Source organism: Phyllostomus discolor, chromosome 8, assembly GCF_004126475.2.
Source record: "Phyllostomus discolor isolate MPI-MPIP mPhyDis1 chromosome 8, mPhyDis1.pri.v3, whole genome shotgun sequence".
Taxonomy (NCBI): Eukaryota; Metazoa; Chordata; class Mammalia; order Chiroptera; family Phyllostomidae; genus Phyllostomus; species Phyllostomus discolor.
The window spans coordinates 91133232-91155570 of NC_040910.2; the positions used below are offsets into that span (position 1 = coordinate 91133232).

The window sequence follows — 22339 nt, forward strand, 5'->3', positions numbered from 1 at the left end:
CTTAATCCTCCTAATAGCTCATCTTACAGAGGTCAAGACTAAGGCTTGGAGGGGTGAAGGGACTATATTATTATGTTTATTATGATTATGATTGATTATTACTTTAGTTGTCATTTATTTTGTGGTTGTTATGGATAAAGACTATGCTAAGAATCTTTCCATATTTCATTCAGCACAAGAGTCGCATGGAATCCTGACTTTACAAGTGAAAAAGTGGAAGCTCAGAGAGGTGGGGTATTTAGCTCCAGATCACAGTAAGTGCTGAAGCAGGGACTGAAAACACAGGTCATTCTGACTTTACCACCCACTGTCTTCTTACTCTAAGTGTGGGTGCAGGGTGCCAGACACCTCCAAATGTTTCCAGTCGGCACTGCTGTGCTCGTGGAGGAAATTCCTGTTGGAATGAAACACTCTCGGGCTTCCCGTTTCTGAGATAAAAGTGGGAAGTCCATAAAGAAGAATTTATCCCCAGGCCCCCCCAGCCCAGGCCAAGCCCAGGAATCCTGTGTGCCTAGCTCGAGGAGGCATCCGGGGCCCTTTTTCCAGGAAAAGCCTCTTCCTGCCCTTTCACCCGCCAGGGCTGCTCTATTTGCAGGTCATGACCACTTCCTGTCTTGGCTATTATAAGAAGTTACCAGCCTGGCCCAGCTGACTCCCCAGATATGACAGCCACACTGGAAAAACCTGGGTATTAGCAAGGTCTAGGCCAAACAAAGTGCCCCTGGGAGTCAGCTGTTCCCTGAAAGAATGACAAAGAGGGGCATGACTCGAACTGAGAGTCTGACCGGCAGTGTGTCCCGCTTCCCCGTGGCTCTGTGTGTTTCCAACCCAGTGAGACCCGCAGTGCTCGGACCTGACCTGGAAGCCACGAGGTCTGAGGGAGGAGGACAGGGAGAGCCCACCCCTGCTTCACCCCAAGTAGGACCCCTGGCAGGAGACACCTCTACTTCCCTGACTCCCCGCCTCCCTCCTTCCCTCCCTCCTTCCCACCATCTTGCTCTATTCTCCTTGCCTTAGGGCCGCAGACACCTGTGACTGCCTCTGGGTGGTTGTTCACAGCTGCCATTCATCTGTCTTCCCGACCTGTGTCTTGGTTCTTCCCAAAGGACCCTCACACCCATCACCTAATAGAGGATTTTGTATGAGGTAAAACCTTCAGACTGGGACCATCCTAGTTAATGAATGCCCTGTTTTTCTGGAACTTTCCTTTGCCCGGGCCACAAGATGAAATTGTTTCCTGCTGCTTCAGATTCTACTGGGCAATCCCCTGAGTAAGACTGAACCTATGTGCCAGGCACTGTGCTCAGTGCTTCCTGCATACTACCTTGGAAAATCCGCACAACTCCCTCAAAAGGGGTGTTGTTTTTATCCTTGTTTCATAGATGAGGACACTGCTCCAGAGAGGGAGAGTCACTTGCCCAAGGTCACTCACTGGTAAGTTGTAGTCCTCAGCTCTGAACCCCGGCATTTTCCATACCCAAGAGCCTTCAATGCCTACCCCCCAAAAAGGTGATTAATAATGGATATTTGGGACACTGTGGCAGGTGACCATGGGTACCCTTGGAGGTAAGGGGACAGAACTCTCAAAGTCTTTAAAAAAAATAATGGTAGCATGCTGAAAGGTGGGAGACACACACAATAGAATTGCAAAGGCACATGAAATTAGCTATGCAGGTGAGACATAAATCCCAGGCCTATTTATTTGTGGCAATTTTTAATTGTACTTTTTATGAAGTTAGGGAAAAAAAGTAAAAAATATGACAGTGATTATGTAGCAAGACCCAACAAGTGCAAACCCTCAGAAAAAATTAATGTTGTAACATGTCCACCTAGGCTGCAGCTAATACCACCCAAGTGACTCACTGCCTCCCCTGTCTCCCTGTCTCCCTGTCTCCCCTCCAACACTCCCTTCCTGCTCCATCTCTCCCTGCAGCAACCCACGAGATTCATCTCAGCCAGATGCCCCAGATGCCACAAAGGAAAAAACTAAAGGTGCGGGATCACCAGGGAGCAGCTCTTCATTCCCCCTCCCCAGCAGGGGCCCACAGCAGCGCCCTCTACCTCCTTCGAGGTCAGTTTTTAAGCTCCTGCTGCCCTGAAGCATCTCTGACTTACAGCCCAGCTCTGGTCCCTTCCTTACTCCAAGTCACCTTGGGACTTCCGCTCTGATCTTGTTACCTGCTGGTCTGATTTTCTTTTTAACCTGCTGGCAGGTCTATACTAAAGGGAAAACACTGGGGTGCTTTGCCTTCTTTTTCCATGTGCATGCCTGTGACTAGGACGGTTGGTGACCAGAGGGACACACGACAGCCAAATAGAGACAAGGTTTGAGGACAGGGGAGGTGAAGAAATCAGACCCCTTAGAGCTAGAAGGGACTTTCAGAGCATCCTTGACTCTTTTACTTTAACAGGAGACTGAAGCCCAGAGTGAGCACATGACTTGGTAGATGACAAACTGCAAGTGTGGGGCTGAGGGGCTGGGAAGAGCCAGCAAAGGCAGGGGCCCTGCAGCTGGGGCTTAAGGAGACAGGCGTGGGCAGTGCGAAGACGTGGGTCTGGTTCCTGAGGCTTCCGCCCATTCACTGAGTGCCCCATGAGAGCTACTTAGTCTCTGTCAGCTTCAGTTTCCTCCTTTGTAGAATGCAGACTGTCACCCCTGCCCCGGGGGAGTCACTGGGAAGGGTGACAGGACGATGCACTGGAAGCTCATGGAAGGGCATTAGCACAGCGTAAGGATGCAGTAAAGGCAGCAATGCCAATAACAACAAGCAGTATTTCTCCATTTGTTTCCCAGGTATTTCTATTATTTGAGGGTTTCTCCCCTGAAAACAACAGTTATTTCATTTTCCTTCTTCCCCTAGAGTTGTTCCCTCTGCCTAGAAAACTTTTCTCCCCTCCAGAGCTAATATTTATTGAGTCCTTACTACATGTTCCAGGCACTGTTTTAAGTGTTTCACAGGTATTAACTCATTTGTAATAATCCACTGGGGTCAGGGCTACTATATTCCCAATGTTAAAGATCAGGAAATTGGGGCTCAAAGAGATCAAGCAACTTGCCCAGGGTTCACACAGCTCATGGGTGGAGACCCACCCTGGCCCTGAGGGTGCTCTCTGAGCCCCGCTGTGCACTGCCTCAGTGTGCCCAAATCCCCCCCCGTGGCTTCAGTGCCAACTCCTCCTGCTCCAAAGAGCCTTCTCCGATCTCCTAACTGGAAATGATCTTGCTTCTCCCTTTAAAATCCCGCCACTTCTTTGTTAGTATCTATGTGACAGCCTTTGCCTTCTACTTGATACCTTTATATTTGTGCACTGTACATGTCTAGCTTACCTACCTGTCCCGATATTCCATGAGGGTGAGGGCCAGGTCTTATTGCATTTTATACACTCCGAAGACCTGGCAACACGCCTTTGTAAGAAATTAGACCACCATTATAAGAAATTAGACCCTAGCCAAATATCACAAAGACTTGATTCTAAAGCCAAAGCCAACCCAAAACTTGCAGTGCCAGCAATAAAATGCATTAAGTAAATGATTGTGAAATTAACTGCCACACACAAGGGCTCTCTCCACATTCCAACTGGTAACCACACTTTTGAATGCTAGATCTTTGACCTCTGGCTTCTCCTTCACATGCAGAGCACAGAGGGGCTGAGCTGAGAGCCGAAGTGTGAATGGGAATGGAATGGGAGAAAGGGTAGGACCCAGGCAACCTTTTTCTGGAATCTCCTTTGAAGCCTGAGGCTGAGAAGTTGAGAGAGCCCCGAGACCAGCTCTGAGGGATGAACTGTTGCAATTCCTCAGGTGCCGAGACCAAGTTCACACGCCACAAAGACAATTGAGACAAGGACATCATCAACTCACTGTCCCTACACTGACGATGGCCCCTGGTTACAAAATACCATGTCTGTCGCTCACAGTACCACAGAAGATTTATGTAAATGCAAAATGACTAAGACATTCTAGAAAGTGCACATCCTGTCTTGGGTATGACCAAACATTTGCGAGATGGGAATCATCTCCATTGGACCCTGGGCTGTTGTAAGAAAAGTTAAACTGGTAGGACAGTGGGCGTGTGAGTGCTGACTCTCCTGAAGATTCACATCTACAGGGAACCCACACGTCTGAGGGAGGAAGCCCAGCAGAGGCCATCGGGACCTGATAAATGAACAGAGGAGCAGAAGAGACCACAGGGACGCTGTGAGCCTGGGCTCCAGCGGGGGTGGGGAGGGCGTGCACCCCAGACAGATCCTGTGGAGTTTGGGGCAAGATCCAGAGGAACCTGATAGGCATCCTTATTCAGCTAAAAGTGGGGCCATAGAAGAAGTAAAACTAAAAGGTGGAGCTTCCTCTCTACACCTAAGTGTGGCCCAAGGAATTGTTGGGTGAGAGGTGGAAATGCAGAGAGTGCTGGGAGGAGACAAACTATCTCAGCGCTCACGGCAGCCCAGAAGGAAGGCTGGCCACAGCAGATGCAACGTCCAGACACTTGGGGAAAGATAAACAGGATCCCACAAGGGCTCTGACACAGCGGTTCTTAACCCTTTTTGAGTCTCTGACCCCTTTGGAAATATGATGAAAATTCTCTCCTTGGAAAAAGAGCATACATGTTCCCACAGGGGTCTTTGTGGTGGAGAAACTGTTCCTATTACAGCTGAACTGCACACGATGACACAAGGAAACAGGTGGGGAGGGGGAAGAGGCCGACGGAGCGGAGCAGAGAGAGTTCTGTAGGGTTCTCATCCATAACGGACGGAAGGAAGGGTAGCCAACAGTACATTATGAACAAAAGTTGTGGCATGGGGCTGTGAGAACAGGCCAAGAAGGCATAAGTCCGAAATGAGGTGGATTTTTTTTCCTGTTAAAATTAACAAACACTGGCTGTACTGGAGTTCAGAGCACCAAGAACAACAGGAAAAGCTGGCAGTCTGACATTTGCACAGCCCCAACCTCTGTGTTCATCTCTGTTCTGTCTTTTCTATTGAGTAAATTAATTTCCAGACTCTAACATGCGATACTACATTGCTGAGAAGGAACTGAGCCCCAAGGCCGAACAGGTTAGACAGCAACGGGCCATGTTAAACGATTCAAGAATCTTGGCCGAGAACAAGCACCTGCTGGGAGCTGCTTAGCTGAGAAAAGAGGAAACTCCCACTTCTGTCGTGGGAAATGGTTTTAGGTCTTTTGCTCTGTCACTCTGGAAGACAAACTGAGGATCAGTGGATGAAAATCTCAGGGATGTAAATGTCAGATTCCTATTAGGACGAATAACAAGTAGAGTTTTTCTCAAGTGGGGTGGGCTGCCTTGGGAGTCTCATGTCGCAGTAGGTATTCACGTGAACACTGGGCAACCAGTTTAGAGGGCTCCTGTGGGAGGGTTGGGACAAAAGGTCCCTCCTAACCCTGAAAGCCTGGGGTTCTGTGGCTCTAAAAGACAAAGGGAGAAAAGAATGAGTACTTTCTTAGGCTACCTTCAGAGTTTTTAACTTCGCTTCTCTACCTCTGAATTGGTGCACACCACTCCAGAGTGTGACCCCTACTCACCCCTCCACCCTCTGTCTTTCTTCCCTTCTCCTTGTCCCTTGTTCCACTCTTCAGTTCTTTTTCTCACTCTTCTTCTATTCTTCTTTATTTCTTTTCACTCAAATCCTAAAAGTTGGTGAAGAAGAAGGTACTTTTGTGCTTCCTGTCTAGAATCCCTCTCCCTGGGTTCTTGTCTATTTATATCTCACCCAAGTTTGCCACACCTCTCCCATGAAGCCCTCCCTGACCACTCCTCCTCTGAGCCCCTACTGCTCTGATCCCACACCTCTCCCTTAATCCTTAGAGTCATAGGGCCTGGTGTCCTTTCTTCTATTTTGAATCATAACATAATTTCACTTTTCACATGTAGATAATTTTTCCTCCAGAAGAATATAAACTCATGGAATGATTTTTTTAAAAGATTTTATTTATTTATTTTTAGAGAGAGGAGAAGGGAAGGAGAAAGAAAGGGAGAGAAACATCAATGTGTGGTTGCACCCCCTACCGGGGACCTGGCCCACAACCCAGGCATGTGCCCGGACTGGGAATGGAACCAGCAACGTTTTGGTTGGCAGGCCCATGCTCAATCCACTGAGCTACACCAGCCAAGGATGAGTGAAAGGTTTAAAAAAAAATCTCCTAAAGCATCTACTACTGTGCACTTCACAATTATTCTGAATAAAAGCTAGATTCTACCACCTAAGATTGTATATATATAATAAGGATGCAAATAAAACAACTGGACTAAAGCTGGATATTGCAAGAAGTTAATTGAGCTCTAAATGATCAGAATCGGACAGCTGGAAGGGACATTAAAGATGATCTAATCAACTCCCTCACTTTGCATCCCATGCACGGGAACTGAGTATTTATGTGACCTGGGAGCAGAACTGGACTAGAGCCAGGCTCTATGTTTCCAGAACAGTGTGCTCTCTTTGATCTCTCAGTGCAAAGCCTTGATGAGTAGTACTAAAGGAAGCTAATAGTTGTGAGTCTTCAAAAGTGAGTAAAACCTCCACTTGCCTGCAAGCATAGAGATGGACTAACTGACTTCTGAAGTTTCTCAGAGACAGGTTGTGTAATCACCTACTTGGGCGTCTTATTAAAAGCATGTTTTTGCAATTGTGCCATCTAGTGGTGTGAGGTAGACATTGCACCATCAGCCCTCTCCACTAACACATTTTACCTCAAAAGCCCTAATAACCAAAGAACTTTTAGAGAATGCCAAATAGATGATGGGCGATGCTAGTGCTGTTCTCAGGTAATTACACTTGTTTTGGGCAGCAGAAAGATAAATAGAGGCCCTGGCTGGGTATCTCAGTTGGTTGTGGGTTTGATTCCTGGTCAGGGCACATACAAAAATCAACCAAGAGCCCTGACTGGTATGACTCAGTGGATTGAGCGCCAGCCTGCAAACTAAAAGGTCACAGGTTCAATTCCCAGTCAGGGCACATGCTTGGGCTGTAGGCCAGGTCCCCAGGTGGGGGTATATGAAAGGCAATTGATTGATATATCTCTAGTGCATCAATGTTTCTCTCCCTCTCTTTCTCCCTCCCTTCCCCTCTCTCTAAAAGTAAATAAATCAAATCTTAAAAGAAGAAGAAGAAGAAGAAGAAGAAGAAGAAGAAGAAGAAGAAGAAGAAGAAGAAGAAGAAGAAGAATAGCCCTGGCTGGTGTGGCCCAGTGGAACGAGTGCTGTCCTGTGAACCAAAAGGTCGCTGGTTCAATTCCCAGTCAGGGCACATGTCTGGGTTGCAGGCCAGGTCCCCAGTTGGGGCATATGAGAAGCAACCACACATTGATGTTTCTCTCCCTTTCTTCCCCTCTCTCTAAAAAGTAAATAAAATCTTAAAATAAAAAAGAATCAACCAATGAATGCATAAATAAGTGGAACAACAAATCAATGTTTCTCCCCCCCCACACACACAACTCAATTAATTATTTTAAAAAACAACTCAGAGATGGGTTGGGATCAGGGAACATGGCCCAGCCTTGCCGGAGCTGTTTATTTACAGGGAGGGCTATGGGCCCATGAGGTCCTTGGGCTGAGGGGCAGAGATAAGTCCCGAACTCCCGCTCCAGCTCAGTCGCTCAGGGCTTCTCACTAACTCACCCTGGGCAGCCTAGGTCCAAGGGCCAGGCACCTGAAAGAAAATACTAGTTGGAAAGGGCATCTCTTCCTCCCTGCCCAGCCCCCCATCACAGAATCCACACCCCTATCAGGATGGCACCAAGTCCAAGGGAGCACAGGAAAGGGAATGAGGAAGAACAGGGTCAAGAGCACAGGCCAGGGACACTCTCTTCCACTGGGCTTTGGCTTTCTCATCCACAGGAACCTGGACAAGAAGCCGTAGGCCTCAGGAAGAGAATGGCCTGACCTTGGGAGACCCTGGGAGAGGCAGGAGGAAGTGACTGATGAGAGTCAAGATAGGGTGCACAGACCAGGGAGGGCAGGTGGCCAGACAGGAAGGGAATGAAGGGAGGAGATGGGCAAAGAGAGGGGAGAGGAAATGGTGAGAGGGGCGGCAGCACTCCAGTCATCACCCCCTGCGGTTTCCTCTTTGGGCGCAGGCCTGGGGCAGAAGAGCTCTGAGGCACGTGGTGTTATTCCAAGTCCCCCCATGGCCCCAGAAGGGACCAGCATGGAGAGGCTGTACTCACCCTGGAGGGGCTGTTTCACCCGGACATGATGTGCTTGACAAAGGCTGGGAAAGAAGACAAAGATCAGCCATTGCACGTGGCCCCTCGCGGCTCTATACTGTCCTCTTGGCCCCCTAGACCCTCTCCTCCTTCCCTGTTCGGCCTGACTTCAAACCTTCCCACAGCCCCTCCTCCAGTCTGAGATTCTTTCTGTTATTTGGGGGCTGGTGGGAGGAGGTGGGAGAGGGAAGAGACCTCACCTCTGCTCTGTGTCCACTCTGTGCTGATACCCGACATAGATGAAAAGAGATACATTGCCTCTACTAATCTCCACAACCTTGAAAAAGGTGCCTGCATCACCCCATTTCTCAGGTGAGAAAATTGAGGCTCAGAGAAGGTAAGTGACTTAATCAAGGTCACACAGTTAATGTATCACGGAGCTATCTCCAAATCCCATGCTCCTTCCATTACACCAGAATGGAAAAGAACAACACCAAAGCCCACCTGGTGCTCATGGCCTCCAGCTCCTGGACCTATTCTACTTTACAGACCCGCCTGGCCCTCGCTGTGCCTGCTCTCCCATCCCTGGGTACCCGGGGAAGCAAGGGGTGACCTCATACCTTCGTAATTGATGCAGCCATTGGCATCCTCTTGCCCAGCTAACAGCTGTTCCACTTCCGCCTCAGTCATCTTCTCTCCTGGGGTGGGGGTCAGTGGGCTGTTAGTTGCAGATGGCAAAGGAGGGACAGGAAAAACCCAAACACCCCCACAAGTCTGAAGGCCTAGGACTCCCTGATCTGGTAAGCGGTCATACCAAGCCTCCCCGAGAGGCACTGGAGAGAGGAGCCAAGGGTTCTGAGGCCCTTCCCAGTCCCCAGGGCCTCTCCCTCTGCCTTGCAGCTAACACCGGTTGAGCAAACCAGGGCTCCAGTGACCAAGGCAAGGACAAAGATGGGAACCCTGGGTCCCAATCCTTCAAGTCTCAGCAGTCGTCCTGCTCTGCCAACCTGCTGCCTCCTCCCCCAAACCCAGCTGGGGCAGGCTGTTCCTGCATGGCCCAGGGAGACAGGGCTGGATCAGGATGTGATCCTCATGGTGCAGGGACTCCCACAGTCTACTGCCCCGCTGACGTACCCAGGGTGGCAAGGACATGGCGAAGCTCAGCGCCCATGACCGTGCCATTGCTCTCTTTGTCAAAAACACGCAGCCCCTCCACGAAGTCCTCGTAGGTGCCCTGCTCCTTGTTGCGGGAGATGTGCTGCAGGATGGGCAGGAACGTCTCGAAGTCCAGCATCTTGGTATTCATCTCTTGCGGTGATGTGGGGAAGGAAAGGAAAATGACATGAGCAGAGTCACAAGGGGAGCAGAGGGCCAGAAGGGGCCTCGCCCCAGCTCTGCCAGGCTAGGACCCGTTCCTGCCATCACCCAGGCTTAGCTGCAGCCACTTCCAGGTGCAGCACCCAGTCAGTGATCCTGGGCAGCACAGATCCCCCTGGAACAAGGCAGGGAGCTGGCTTGGGGTGCTCTCCTCAGGGACAGGACTCCGGCCGAAGCGAAAAGGAGCTGTGACTCCTCCTGGACCTCTGAGCTCCAGGAGTCAGCAGTGACAGCAGCAGAACGTGAGGGGCCCAAAGGACGCACAGCCCAGCCTGCACATTCACAACTTAGGCTTTAGACATGTGACAGACATACAGTCATGGAGGTAAACTGATAGGATTGCAAATAAATTTTTTTTTTTCATAATTCTGCATTTGGGTCTCATTGCTAGACCACACTGTCTGGAACTACTCTGAATCAATAATTTTTATACACTTGCAAATATTTTGTGACAAGCAAGTTTCTCCCACATTGCAGTGTGTTAAAAGCTTCAATTTAATAGATGTAAACCATTGTTAAAAATACCACAAATTCTGGCATTTCTCTCTTTTATAACAACCCTGAACCATGCCCCCAAGTGGAAGTGCCCAGATAACCGCTGCCGTGGGCCAGCTGCTGGCCTCTGGCACCTTCCTGCCCGCATCCTTCTTGCTGCACTGTTGTCATCTGCAGCAAGAGGAGGAGGGGATGGGGACCAATATGGGGCCCAGCAGGCCTCCAGAGATGGCTCACCCAGGTCTGCCTGGCCCCACCTAGTGCGTACGCCTCTGAGGAGAAGGACATGTGATAGGGCAACTGTTACCTTGACTGCCTCACGTGACTGGGGACATTCACCAGTGGGACACAACTCCCCGGCACCACTTTTTAAACCTCGTCCACCAAGTGCAAGTGAGTGAAAGGAATCATTCTAGAGCTAATCTTGAATCTGCTGTAATTTATATTAAGTGAATAATTTGCCATCTTCAGCACTCTGACCATCATCAGAAGCAAGTTATTCGTGATAAAACTCACAAGGGTCACAGGATATCTCGGTGCTGTGGTGCCTGGACCAAGAGCTCCTGGGTGGGGAGTGGGGGCAGGTGGTTAGTTATCAGATGCCCATCAAGCCCCTCTGCCCCAGCATCCCTGGCACCCTTGAGTGTCAGAGGAAGGCAGATGTCGCCCCTGCCCTCCAGATGCAAGCCCAGGCCACATTCTTCAAGGGTCAGCTCAGTGCCAGGTGCTTCGGGATAAATTCTCCAAATAAGAGGCAGGTAACCTGGGGGAGGGAAGGCTGGTCATGAAGGGTTAAAGGGGGAGAAGCGAGAGAGCAGCTGACAGGAGGAAGATCTGGGGGAGAGCCTGGGGGGCAGGGCAGGCTGAGCCCAGGGCCTGAGCTGACCTTCCGGCTTGGGCTTGCCCAGGACACGCAGCACCTCAGCGTTGGTGGGGTTCTGGCCCAGGGCCCGCAGCACATCCCCACACTGTCCGTAGGTGATCTTCATCTCTCCAGTCGGCGTCCGGTCAAACAGTGAAAAGGCCTCTTTGAACTCTGCAGAGACAAGACCCAGCTGCAGCCCCTGGGCCAAGTGAAGGGACTGGGAGGTGTGGGGGGTGGACTGCTGATCAGCCTCCACCCGGGCCGAGGAGCAGGTCACTGTGGCTTATAAAATATTTCAATATTTCCCTCCTAGCTCTTCCCTGGAACTGTTTTCTGACAACTAAAGAGGCCGCCCAGCGCCTCCAGGACCTATTCCAATGCCTGGCCCGGGACCTCTTCTATCAGTTGACTGTCACATAATTTGAAGGTCTCCCCTGCTTCCACCCCTCCCATCCACACACCCTTCCCTGGCGTAGGTGAGGATCCTGACTGTTGAAAACGGCAGGGAAGTGAAAATAGCACTGGTTCAGGAGGTGGGGTTCCTGGGTTCTCGCCTGCCTTTGAGGAGTGTACCAGATAAGCCTGCTAGGTCTGTTTTCCTGGGCACCACGGGGAGCAACAGCGCCACCCACCGAGCACTCCCACTTACTAGGAATGTCAAAGGAGACAGTATGTGGAGGCACTCTGCAAAATGATGAGATCTGTTCCAAAGTCAGCTAATTAATATCCGTACTTCCTGTTCCAGGCTGAAAGGGGGCTCCAGGTCCAGGCAAGGTGACATGGTGGAAACAGACCACCTGACTCTGCCACTGACCAGCACGTGGCCTTGGGCAAACTGCTCTGAGTGCCCTCCTTTTCTTAGCTCCAGGTGGGATACAAAGTCCACCTGAGTGGGCTGCTAAGTAGAATCACAAAGGATGGTTATGACTGTATTTCCTGGTTCTCAGGCCAGCTCAGATCTACAGGGAACTACGGTCTCTGAAGGGACCAGAGCAGGTGCTTGAGAGGCAGGGCTTAATTAAGGCATCCCGGGCCTTTACAGAGAACCCTAATTCCTCACTAATTTGGATGCAAGCAATTCGTTACTGTGGGTAATTTGGACTGGAAATGGTACTGAAGTGACCTTATGCTCTCTGCAAAGAAATGGTTTACTAAGCAGATTAACGATATAAACCAAAGAAAACTGTGTAAAGTACTTAGGAGAAAAGCCGTTTTTAATCCTCTCCAAGTACTTTAGAGACAATTATTTACTTGGAGGCTATATATGGACTATTTACAAATCATTCCACATATCAAAGCAGATTCCTCAAAACTTTTACTTGCAACTCTATCGGTCTTTGGGTGACTTTAAAAAATGTAAAACTGAATGTCTTTCACATTCTGGAATAACTGAGTTCAAATTCTATTTCCATTGCTTACTAGCTGTGTGACCTCAGGCAAGTAGATATTTAACCTCCATAAAACCTCTTCTATAAACAGCACCTATGTCACAGGGTTTATATTATAAATTACATCCAAATTATATCATTTATGTAAATTATTTTTACATGCTATTTACTTTTACCTAAATACAATATGTAAAAACTCTTAACACAATAAACAGCACATAGTAAATTCTTAAACGATGCTATTAGTATTGTTTTACTGAGTTTCACTCCAGTTTTACCACATAACTATGTGACCTTGGCCAATTCACTCAACTTCAATAAACCTTGGTTTCCTCCTTTGTAGTAAGGAAATAACACCAATCTCACAGCTTTGTTAGAAGGGTTTAATTTTTTTTAACCTTTGAAACAATTAGCTTGCTTTCTGGCACAAATTCAGTGCTTAATAAATATATATTGCTTAGCTGGATCTGAACTCAGACTTTTTAATCTTCTCCTGACTCATTCAGAAGAGTGAAGTCAGATTTAATAAAAGAAGCCTCCTCATAAAAGAATTTAACAATACCTAATAAGAGTATGGAATATGTAGAGGAAAGGAATAAGAACAACCTATGAGCCCTGGCTGGTGTGGCTCAGTGGACTGATGCCAGCCTGCAAACCGAAGGGTCGCCAGTTTGATTCCCAGTCAGGGCACATGCCTGGGTTGAGGCCAGGTCCCCAGTAGGGGGTGCACAAGAGGCAACCACACACTGATGTTTCTCTCCTTCCTTTTTTCCCTCCCTTCTCCTCTAAAAATAAATAAATATAATTTTTAAAAAACTATATATATAAAAAAAAGAACAACCTGTGTTTGAGTGCTTATTGTGGGCCAGGCTCTGAGTGATTAATTTCGTCACCTCATTAATCTTTACAAAAACCTTATGCTACAGGTATTATTATCCTCATTTTAGACCAATGCAGATGTGACTTCTGACCAGCTGTTAGGGAAACCAAGGGAATGGTGAGGAGGAAGGAGAAGGAAGAGACCTGCTGTACCAGCTAATGCTCCAGCCTTTTGGGAAACCTGGTACATGTATAAAAACCAAACACTGGAGTTTAGAAAACTTGCTACTAGAAAAAAAAAAACAAAGCCAGTGTGATCTTGAGGGGTGTGAGAGGTGATGTTAATGAACTCAGAAGAAACCTTTTCTCAATAGTCTGTAGTAGTCAGCTGCTTGCTGGAGAAGCGGGCAGTGGTGGCAACCCCTCTTGAGAAGGACATGGGAATCTGGGGAGGGGTCTGAGAAGGAAGTCAAGGGTTAGAATCTAGTTCTATGAGGAAAAAAGACATAAAAGAAATTTGGGCCATATCACTTGGAGAATATAAGCCTATGAAGAGATCTGATAAGTGTCTTCAAACAGACAGAGGGTTATCTGGAGGACACTGAACACACTCGCAGCATTTCTGAATTGAAAAGAACCCTACTTTGCAGATAAGAAAATTAAGGTTTGCAGAAGTGACTGCTCAAAGTCTCATGGTCACAGTGGCAGAATGTGGGCTAATACCAAAGTCTCCTAATTCCAAACAATGTTCTTTCCAGCATGCGAGAACCATCTTCAGCTTCATCAATAAGCAAAATGAAGAGGAAGCTGGGGTGAAATGAAAGCAGCAACAATTATGATCCAACATAAGGAAGAATGTCTCAAAGTCAGCGGGGTGAAGGACCGGAAGGAGGTAGGCCCCCAGCCCTGACAATCTTCACAGAGAAAGGGGCAACCGGCTGTCCCAGTTGGTTTGACCGTGACGCCCATTTGAAAAGTGAAATATGTTTATCATGAGTTGATTTCCTAGTCCTCTGGGGCGCTGAGGTGTTTCCATATCCACAAAGGTATATATTTAACTAAAATGCATAAAATTAATTTTAATAATTTTACAACACCCCCAAGCTATTGACTGAAAATGCGTGTGCACAGGGTACTGCAAAAACAGAGTCAGACTCAATTCACTGGTTTCAAGATGCATTTGCCAGTCTTCATGCCCCATGAGTGGGTGAACTGGCAACACTTTTTCAAGGGCAATTTGGCAGTAACTATTACAATTAGCATGCACGTATCCTTTGACCCACTGCTAGGAAGGTCCCCAGAGAGAGCAAACTGATATTCCCCAACTGGAAACAACCTAAATGTCTCTCAGTGTAGGCCTGTACCTAATTAAAAGGTACATCTATGTGTGAGAATCTATATAATTATTTAAAAGAATTAAAAAGTATAACTGTCTGTGTTAAATATAAAAATAAATAAATATATTATTAAACAATATATTATATATTACTAAATCCAAGTATATATGGGCCAGCACAAATAATGTCCCCTTTTTATTACAAAATCTTTTATCACAAAATCATAAGCATGTTATCCTATAACATAACAGTATCATACTCAAGCACCTCATATGACATTTTAGGTGAAATATTCACATTAAAACTATAAATTATTATACTCATATGATTACCCTGCCCACCACACGCAAGCAGGTGCTACTTCTGCCAGACCCTGTATATTAAATAAAGGGTATGAGACTGTATGTATCATGTGACTTGATTTGTGTAAGCTTTATACATACATACATATAGACTGGTATATCACTACGTATTTTTCTCAAAGGATATACAGACCTATTAACAGTGGTTGTCTTTGCGAGAGGAATCAGCATAAAAGGAAAGCAAGGGAAAATAGTTTTATTTTTCGTTATTTACTTTTAAGTAGTTTGTAATTTTTTTTTACCATATGCACATTAGTTTAATTTTATAAATATAGTATGTGATTAAAATCAAGGGGTTGGACCAGGTGACCTTTCAAGGTCCCTTCCAACTCCTCTGATTTTATGTCCTGGGGGCGTCTGTGGGGGAGCAGGGATAAGCTGCAATGGAATGAGCCCCAGCTGTAGAGTAGATGCACATTATGACACATTTCATTCTCAAAACACCAGAAGATGGGCTACGAAGCAACCATCAAGTTGGTAGGTAGATAGAGATCTTGAGGCTTGTTTTGAAGCTACATTAAATATCACTTTATATAAGATTGAGAAAAAGAAATAGCTTCATCAAAGATGGAGAAGCGTGGCTGATGGAGGTCACAGGTGGGCCAGGGCATCCCCAAGCCACTATTGGCCCTGCCACCATTAGTGGGTCAGCATCTTGGCAGACTTCAGGAGGAGGAGAGAGGAAGCTGGTAAACCGAGGGAGGGCTTTCCAATAAAGGATCAGAAGTGAGGAGTTCTAAATATGTTGGAAAGTAGATTTTGGAGGGAGAGGGACAAAGAAGCATTTTTGCTGTGCAGTGCACCTGTTACGTTCCAGGTGGTTTGGCAGAGTCCTTGAGAACTCAGGTCTGGAATCAGATGGCCTGAGCTGGAATCTTGGCTCCACCACCAACTGCATGTGTGAGACTGGGCAAGCCACCTAGCTTTTCTGTACCTCAGTTTTATCACCTGCAACATGGGTAGTAACAGTTCCTACCTCACAGGGTGGTTGTGAGAATTAAATGAGCTAATGCATGCTTAAGTAGTAACATGTAGTAGGCAACAGTGAGCAAATAGCAAATCTATGGCAAATATAAGTTTGCTATTATGATGGTGATGGTGATTACGGTTTCAGTGATGATGATAACTTTTCCTCTTTCTCCTCCTCCTCCTCCAGGAGGTGCAAGAGAGAGGGTGTGGTGGGGGAGTTGCGGTTTTTAGTACTCACCCTCGATCTGGTCGGCAGTGAAGTCTATCTGTGGGGAGAGAAACACAGAGGAATGAGACTGCCAAAGGCCTCCAAAGGGAAGAAACAGTGGCTTCCACCACAGCCAGCCCACTGATGAGGATGGAAGGAGACTGCGGGCTGAGGGTAAAACACCAGTCCCCTGATGAGTGGGACACGACTCGCAGGCTGTAAAATAATGATGCAGCCTCCATGTCTCTCTCAATAGTGCTTGTTAAGTGACGACTCCAAGTGATAGAGGGACTGAAAGAGAAATATCTCAGACAACGAGAGCCTACACTCACTCCCTGTCAGAATTCCTTTGGGCCAAATGTAAATTCCTTGTCCTAGCAGCCGTAAACTAACCTCACTTTCATTCCTTCCGTCTCTCTCTGCTCCACACCCTCCCACAAGCCATACATCCTCTCCCTTTGGGCGCCCCCCACTCCTCACTCTTGGCCTCCCTTCCCTACCTCGTGTTGACCTCAAGTCACCTCCTTCAATGAAGCCTCCCCCCTCCCCTGCCCTGTTCCTTCCCAACCCCCCCTTAGCACACACCCCTCTTGGGCACTCTGGGGCAGCAGGAGCAGTTTGGGTGGGCCCTCAGTGGTCTGAAACTGCTTTCCAGTCATGCCTGGTTGTGCATCCTGACTCCTTGAAGCCAGGGTTCCCGCAGAGCAGCGGCATTTGTAATTGTCCACAGAAATGCCTGCCATTGAGTAAGTACTCAATAAATATTTGTGGAGCAAAGATATAAACTTTGCATTTTCTCTCCAAAGCATAATAATTTAAATCTGAGTACAGAAGAGGAAAGTAGGAGGCTCTGGAAATGAATGACAATGACCAAGTATGAGGTATGAGTCATCATTTCTATTCAGGACCTTGTACGTTACTTCATCGTCCTTATCTACCACCACCGCCTCCCAAAAGTCCCCTCCCAGCTGGTGGTGGCAACTGATCCTGGAGCACCTTCCTCATGTACCCCACTCCTAAGTCCTAACTCTGAGCTGTGCTGTGCCCACCTCTGTTAATGAATGAGGACCCCAGCAGGTGGCTGGAATGAGCTAGAAGGGCAGGAGAGGGGTTACACTGGGCTGGGAAAAGAACTAGCTGTGGCCAGGAATAGACTGCCAAAGGTGGGGGGGGGGTCAGAAAGTGAAAGGAACCCCCTGAATGGCCTAAACATTGCTTTGCATGAACTCTCTGAGGAAAGGTACAGTTTTTGCCTTATTTTGCAATTTTTTTAAATCTTTTTCATTTATTGACTCTAGAGATAGGGGAAAGGAAGGAGGGAGAGAAACATGGATCAGTTGATTCTTGCACATGCCCTGACTGTGGACCGAACCCGCATCCCAGGCATGTGCTCTGATCAGGAATGGAACCTGTGACCTTTGGGTTTGCAGGATGATGCCCAACCAACTGAGCCACACCAGTCAGGACTATTTTGCAATTATTTAAGTCCCAGGAGTACATGTGTAAGAAATATTAGTAGAAAGACATAACATCAGAATGTACAGTCAGAGCCACCCATATTGGGGTTGTTACTTTTGTTCTATCTTTGAACAAGGAATCTTCTAAGCAAAGAAACTAGGAAGTACAAATAACAGAAAAAATAGCCTTTATGAAAGACACCTACTTTTTTTCCACTTTAAAGCAACTTAAAAAAGAAAACAACAAGATTGGAAGATCCAGACCAGAGAAAGAGGACTGAAACTGGGGCAAAGAAAGCGGAGGGGGGGGGGGGGCGGGCGGGGGCCAAGAGGTGAACGGAGGGAGGTGACAGGCGAGGGAAGGCATTTGTCTGATACTACCAAGCAGCTGTTGCCCAGACGCCAGGGACCGGGCCTGGCAGTGGGTATCCCACAGGACTAGTGCATTAGCAGAACCAATCAGAAATAAAAGCATCCTGACAGGGAGAAAGTCAGCTTTTCTTGCCAGGCTCTGCCCATAGAGGGAGTGATGTATGACCTGAAATACTTACAGGTAATTTCAAGATCTCCCACTATGCCTCAGTTTCCCTGGAGTGTGCCATAACTAAGCTCAGGGATGCAGCAACTGCCTCTATCTCTTGGCCAATCCCATTCTGCTTCACTCCTGCCCCTGGAGGCACTGCCACGGATCAACCCCAGGGGCCTTGGCACAACTGCAGGGTCTCCGGGGCTGCGGGAGCTGGGAGGAACCCTCAGAAGGCCAGGGAGGGTCACCCAATGAGGACCCAGGGCTTTAGTTTCCTGCCTACTGTCACAGACCCTGGTCCTGACTCTTATTTTGCTCTGACTCCTCACCACCCCCAGCCCTGACCTCAGGCTGATATTCCCGGGGGCCCACAATGCCCAGCCTGTTATTAATAGCTCATCATACCAGTGGCCACTTGACATCTTACATTCTGGTGCCAAGGCTTAAAACTGCTTCACTCTCCAGAGGCCTCTGACCTGCTCCTTTCTAGTCCCATTACCTCCCAGTTCCATTGCTTCCCCAGCTGGGCAGAGAGCTGGGAGGCGTAAAACGACTCAGTCAGCAGGCAGGGCCTACCCCAGCTCCAGAAAGGAGAACCTTCCAGTGTGAGGGGAGCAGGGCAGGGCAGAGAGGGAACAGGGCTGAGGCGGCAGAGGGAACCAGGCCCCGCAGCCTCACCAGGCTAGAGAGAGGGTCTCAGCTGGCACGGGCCAGTGGTCTACACATGCCAAATGGGAGCCAGGCGGAGGCCACAGGAGGAGGGGCCCACCTGGGTCGGGTAGAAGAGAGGGAACCAGTCTTCTCTCATATTATCTAGAGCCTCCGGGCCTCCCACCCTCACACACTGCAGGAGTCTGTGGTCGGGAAGCCTTCGCCAGCACAGGCAGCACTCTCCCTCGCCACCAGCATCGCTTACTCCAAGTTCCACTGGCAGTTATCACTATGCGTCTCTTCTCCAGATAGGTCTCACGCTACACTGAGGAGAAGGTCAGTCTCTTAACAAGGTCGGATGGTCGCACCTCCCCGCCATTCCCAACTCTGCTGGGCAAATTAGGGTGACAAAGTAGCACTCCCTCTGACAGGGCAGAAACCTGTTCTCCAGGGGCAAGGCCAACAACCCGAAATACCCCTCAGCAGCCCCCACACCTGCTCCACCACCCTGCAAGGCTGCGATCCGGGGCTCGGACACCACAGGCTCACCCCAGTCCAGCCTCCGTGAAGTAGATCTCCAAGCTCCAGGTGAATAGGGTCCTGAATGTCATCCCCACCCCTGTCCCGGGCACTGAGGCTCACTTACCTTGATACTCTTGGGGTCAAAGGCAGGTTCCTTGGGGGGCTCAGGAGCTGGGGCAGGGGCGGGGGCGGGGGCAGGGGCTGCCTTGGCTGCTTCCTTCTTAGGCTCAGGCTTCTTGGGAGGCATGTTGCCTTGTTGGAGTCTTTGGTGGAGGTGGCACCAAGGAAGAAATCAAGAGATGCAGTGCCTGGGAAGCGAGATAGGAGACTGGGCCACCTCCCTCTCCTTTTATCCTGGGCAGGAGCCCCCACAGAAGGGCTGGGTGAGAGCAAGAGCAGCTGCTACTGACTATAAAAGGAAGAAATACCAGCAGGGGACAGCTGACAACTGTGTATTGTCACCAGGTTTGGGGCTACCAGCCCCCTCCCCCTCTCCCCAATCCTCACACCCCTCACGGCTTCCACCTCTGGGACAGGCTGACCCCCTCCTGCCAATTGGTGGAAACTCAGAGGGGCCGGGAAAACAGGCCCTCTCAAAAATGCCAGCGCCCAGCCAGAGAGATGAGCTGACTTGAGCGGCTGATAACCCTTACACAAAGCCCAGGGGAGGGTCAGGCTTTTTTTAGCCCCTCCCGAGCTGAGGCAGCCCACTGCACATTCCTTTCAAGCCAAGGTCCTTTAAGCTGAGAGCCACTCTGGGGCCTCAGCTTTGCCCTGAGGCTCAACTCTCAGGCCCAGAGCCCTGAAGCAACAGCTGGTCCAGCCAGCGCACACTGCCCCACCTGCTCCCAATTCAGAGTGAACTCCCCATCTTCCAGAGCAGGCATCCTGGGAACGCCACAGAGCTCAGATCCCCACATCTACCACCCCCACTGATCTTATTCATTCATTCAACCAGTACTGAGCACTTAACATGAGCCCAGGGTCCCAGGGTGAGACTCGGAGGGGTGTGGCTGAGTGGAGGTAAGAATGGGGGTCAGAAATCTCAGGTCTCGTTTTTACTACACCTCTGACTCACTCTGTGCCCCTGGGCGGGGGTGGGGGTGGTGCTTACTGTGTACCAGGCACTGTTCATGTAAGTGCTGTTCATGTAAGTGCTGTTCATGTAAGATCTCATTAAAGCTCTGCCACAGTCCTGTAAGGTACATATTATTATCACTTGCATATTACATATGGGCAGATTGAAACTAAAAGTGGTAACAGCTTAGAAGGCACTCAGCTAATGACCTATGAACTGCACGAGAGCCCAGGAGTGTCTGATTTTGAAGTTTATGCTTGAATGTTTGATATTGGAATCCCACTCGTGTTTGTGTTCATCAGGAAGGTCACAGTGAGCACACACCAAACCGTTAACAGGAGACACCCTCGGGGACCTACAGGGTGAGGACAGGATGATGACAGCAATTTGCAGTTAGTTTGTTACTTTTTCACTTCCTGTATTCATGGAAATTTTTGTAACAAACACGTGCTATTTTTGTAAAAAAAAAGTCGAAAGTCAATGAATGGTCAGAAAAACAGAAAAAAAAAACTTATCCACTACACAGAATGGCTTTGAGCTGCATCTTGAGACTCCACAGTTCACAGGACAGACAGAAATAATGCTGAGGAAGGCAGAAGAATCGCTTTGCCTTTCTAGGCCCAGTTCCTCACCTACAAAGCCAGATTGCTCGACTATTTAACGCCTGGTCCCTGTCAGCTCCCAAGCCTGCAGTTGTAGGTGCCCTGGAACCCACGTTGCCCAGGCTCCCTAAGCACAGGCTCCGAGTCCCAGACCTTCCAGGGCCCAAAGGGCACTTAGAGATCGTCCCATCCCATCTGGTTTTATAGTGAGGAATCTAAGCCCATGGAAACATTGGAGCTACCTCAAGACATACAGGCAGAGCTGAACATCTAATTCTGGCCCTGTGCGTGGTGCTCTGACATCACCCTGCCCCTCCTGAGCGTATACCTGCTCTCACTGGTAGTGGGCGGGGAAGCCTTCACAGGAAACTGGCAGGAAAAGGAACCAGGACTTGCTCAAGGGGACACTAGAGCAAGACCAGAGTGCAGACCATTGGGTACTCTTGCTGCTGCACTGCCGTGGAGGTTCTTCCGCTCTTTTCCCCTCGCCTCTTCTCTTCATCTGCCTCCCCTTCTCTCTTCCTTCTGACTCCTTGTCACCTGCTCCCCTTCCTAGTGCCTCTGCTTGCATCCTTCCCGTTTCCCAGTCTGACCACTGCCTGACTACCTTATTCCCCAGGAGGGTTGGGAACTCAGGTTGTTGGTGATGAGGAAGGAAGAAAGAGGAAGTTGGGCCTCTCCCCACTCTCTACTCCCACCGGCATCCCCTCTCTGACCAGGTGTCCTTTGCGGTGGCGGGGCCGGGGATATACAAACTGGGGTTTCTGTAGAAAGCTGCAGGCCAGGGGCTGGGTGACCCAGACACTAGTCCGCACTTTACCAGCCACGTCCCTCTTTGGGTCTCAGCTTGCTTGTCTCTGGAATGAGAGATGATCAGGAGCTTTCAAGTGGTGTTCAGCAGACACCCATGGCTCCCCTGACGTACTTCCACTGCAAGGGACACAGAAGGGCCAGGTCTTGGAGCTCCCCCAGCCACACCACTCCACTCAGCACCACTCCGGTGGGCTTTAGGTACTGGCTGGCCCATGGCCATGTTCTAAGAAATGGTTCCATGGTTTAAACATGTTAAAATAACCACTGAATTGAGGTCCTCTCATATGTTCCCTTCCAGTTAAAAAAACAAATTATTCTAATCATTCTAGAGAGAAGTGTGATCTTCAAAAGACAGAGCTGGGACATGGTCCTTTCCTTTACTTTTTCTTTCTTTATTTCCCCTTCCTTCCTTCCTTCCTTCCTTCCTTCCTTCCTTCCTTCCTTCCTTCTTATTCCTCCCTTCCTTCCTTCCTTCCTTCTTTTTTCTTTCTTTCTTTCAATTCTAAGGAGAAGCAAAATATCCAGTCTGCTGTGGAACAGAGCGATGAGGCTAGAAAGCTGGGGCGGCTGGCTGGGGCTTGAGGGGCATTGGGAGCACAGAGACGGGGTGGGCTTTGGAGGCTGACCAGCATGGGTCTACATCTGGGTTTTGCCATCATTTCCTGGGGCCCAGTCCCCTCAGGCCCTTCCCTAGCATTTCCTTTCCCAG

The 22339-nt window shown here is 48.9% G+C and overlaps 1 protein-coding gene across 2 annotated transcripts; it reads right to left on the minus strand.

The window, feature by feature from the left end:
* Positions 1–7487: 7487 nt before the first annotated feature.
* MYL4 (myosin light chain 4) lies at positions 7488–19479 on the minus strand. Of its 2 annotated transcripts, none has more exons than XM_028520780.2 (7): positions 19262–19479; positions 16012–16039; positions 10920–11069; positions 9296–9469; positions 8782–8859; positions 8183–8226; positions 7488–7678 (listed from the first exon to the last, which is right to left on the minus strand). In XM_028520780.2, exons 1-6 carry the CDS (start codon positions 19382–19384, stop codon positions 8198–8200), a joined length of 582 nt encoding a protein of 193 aa, XP_028376581.1. In that variant the 5' UTR covers positions 19385–19479; the 3' UTR covers positions 7488–7678; positions 8183–8197. The 2 variants fall into 2 exon arrangements, with proteins under 2 accessions (XP_028376581.1, XP_035889440.1); XM_036033547.1 differs by having other exon boundaries at positions 7488–7665; positions 19262–19477.
* Between the last annotated feature and the right edge of the window lie 2860 nt (positions 19480–22339).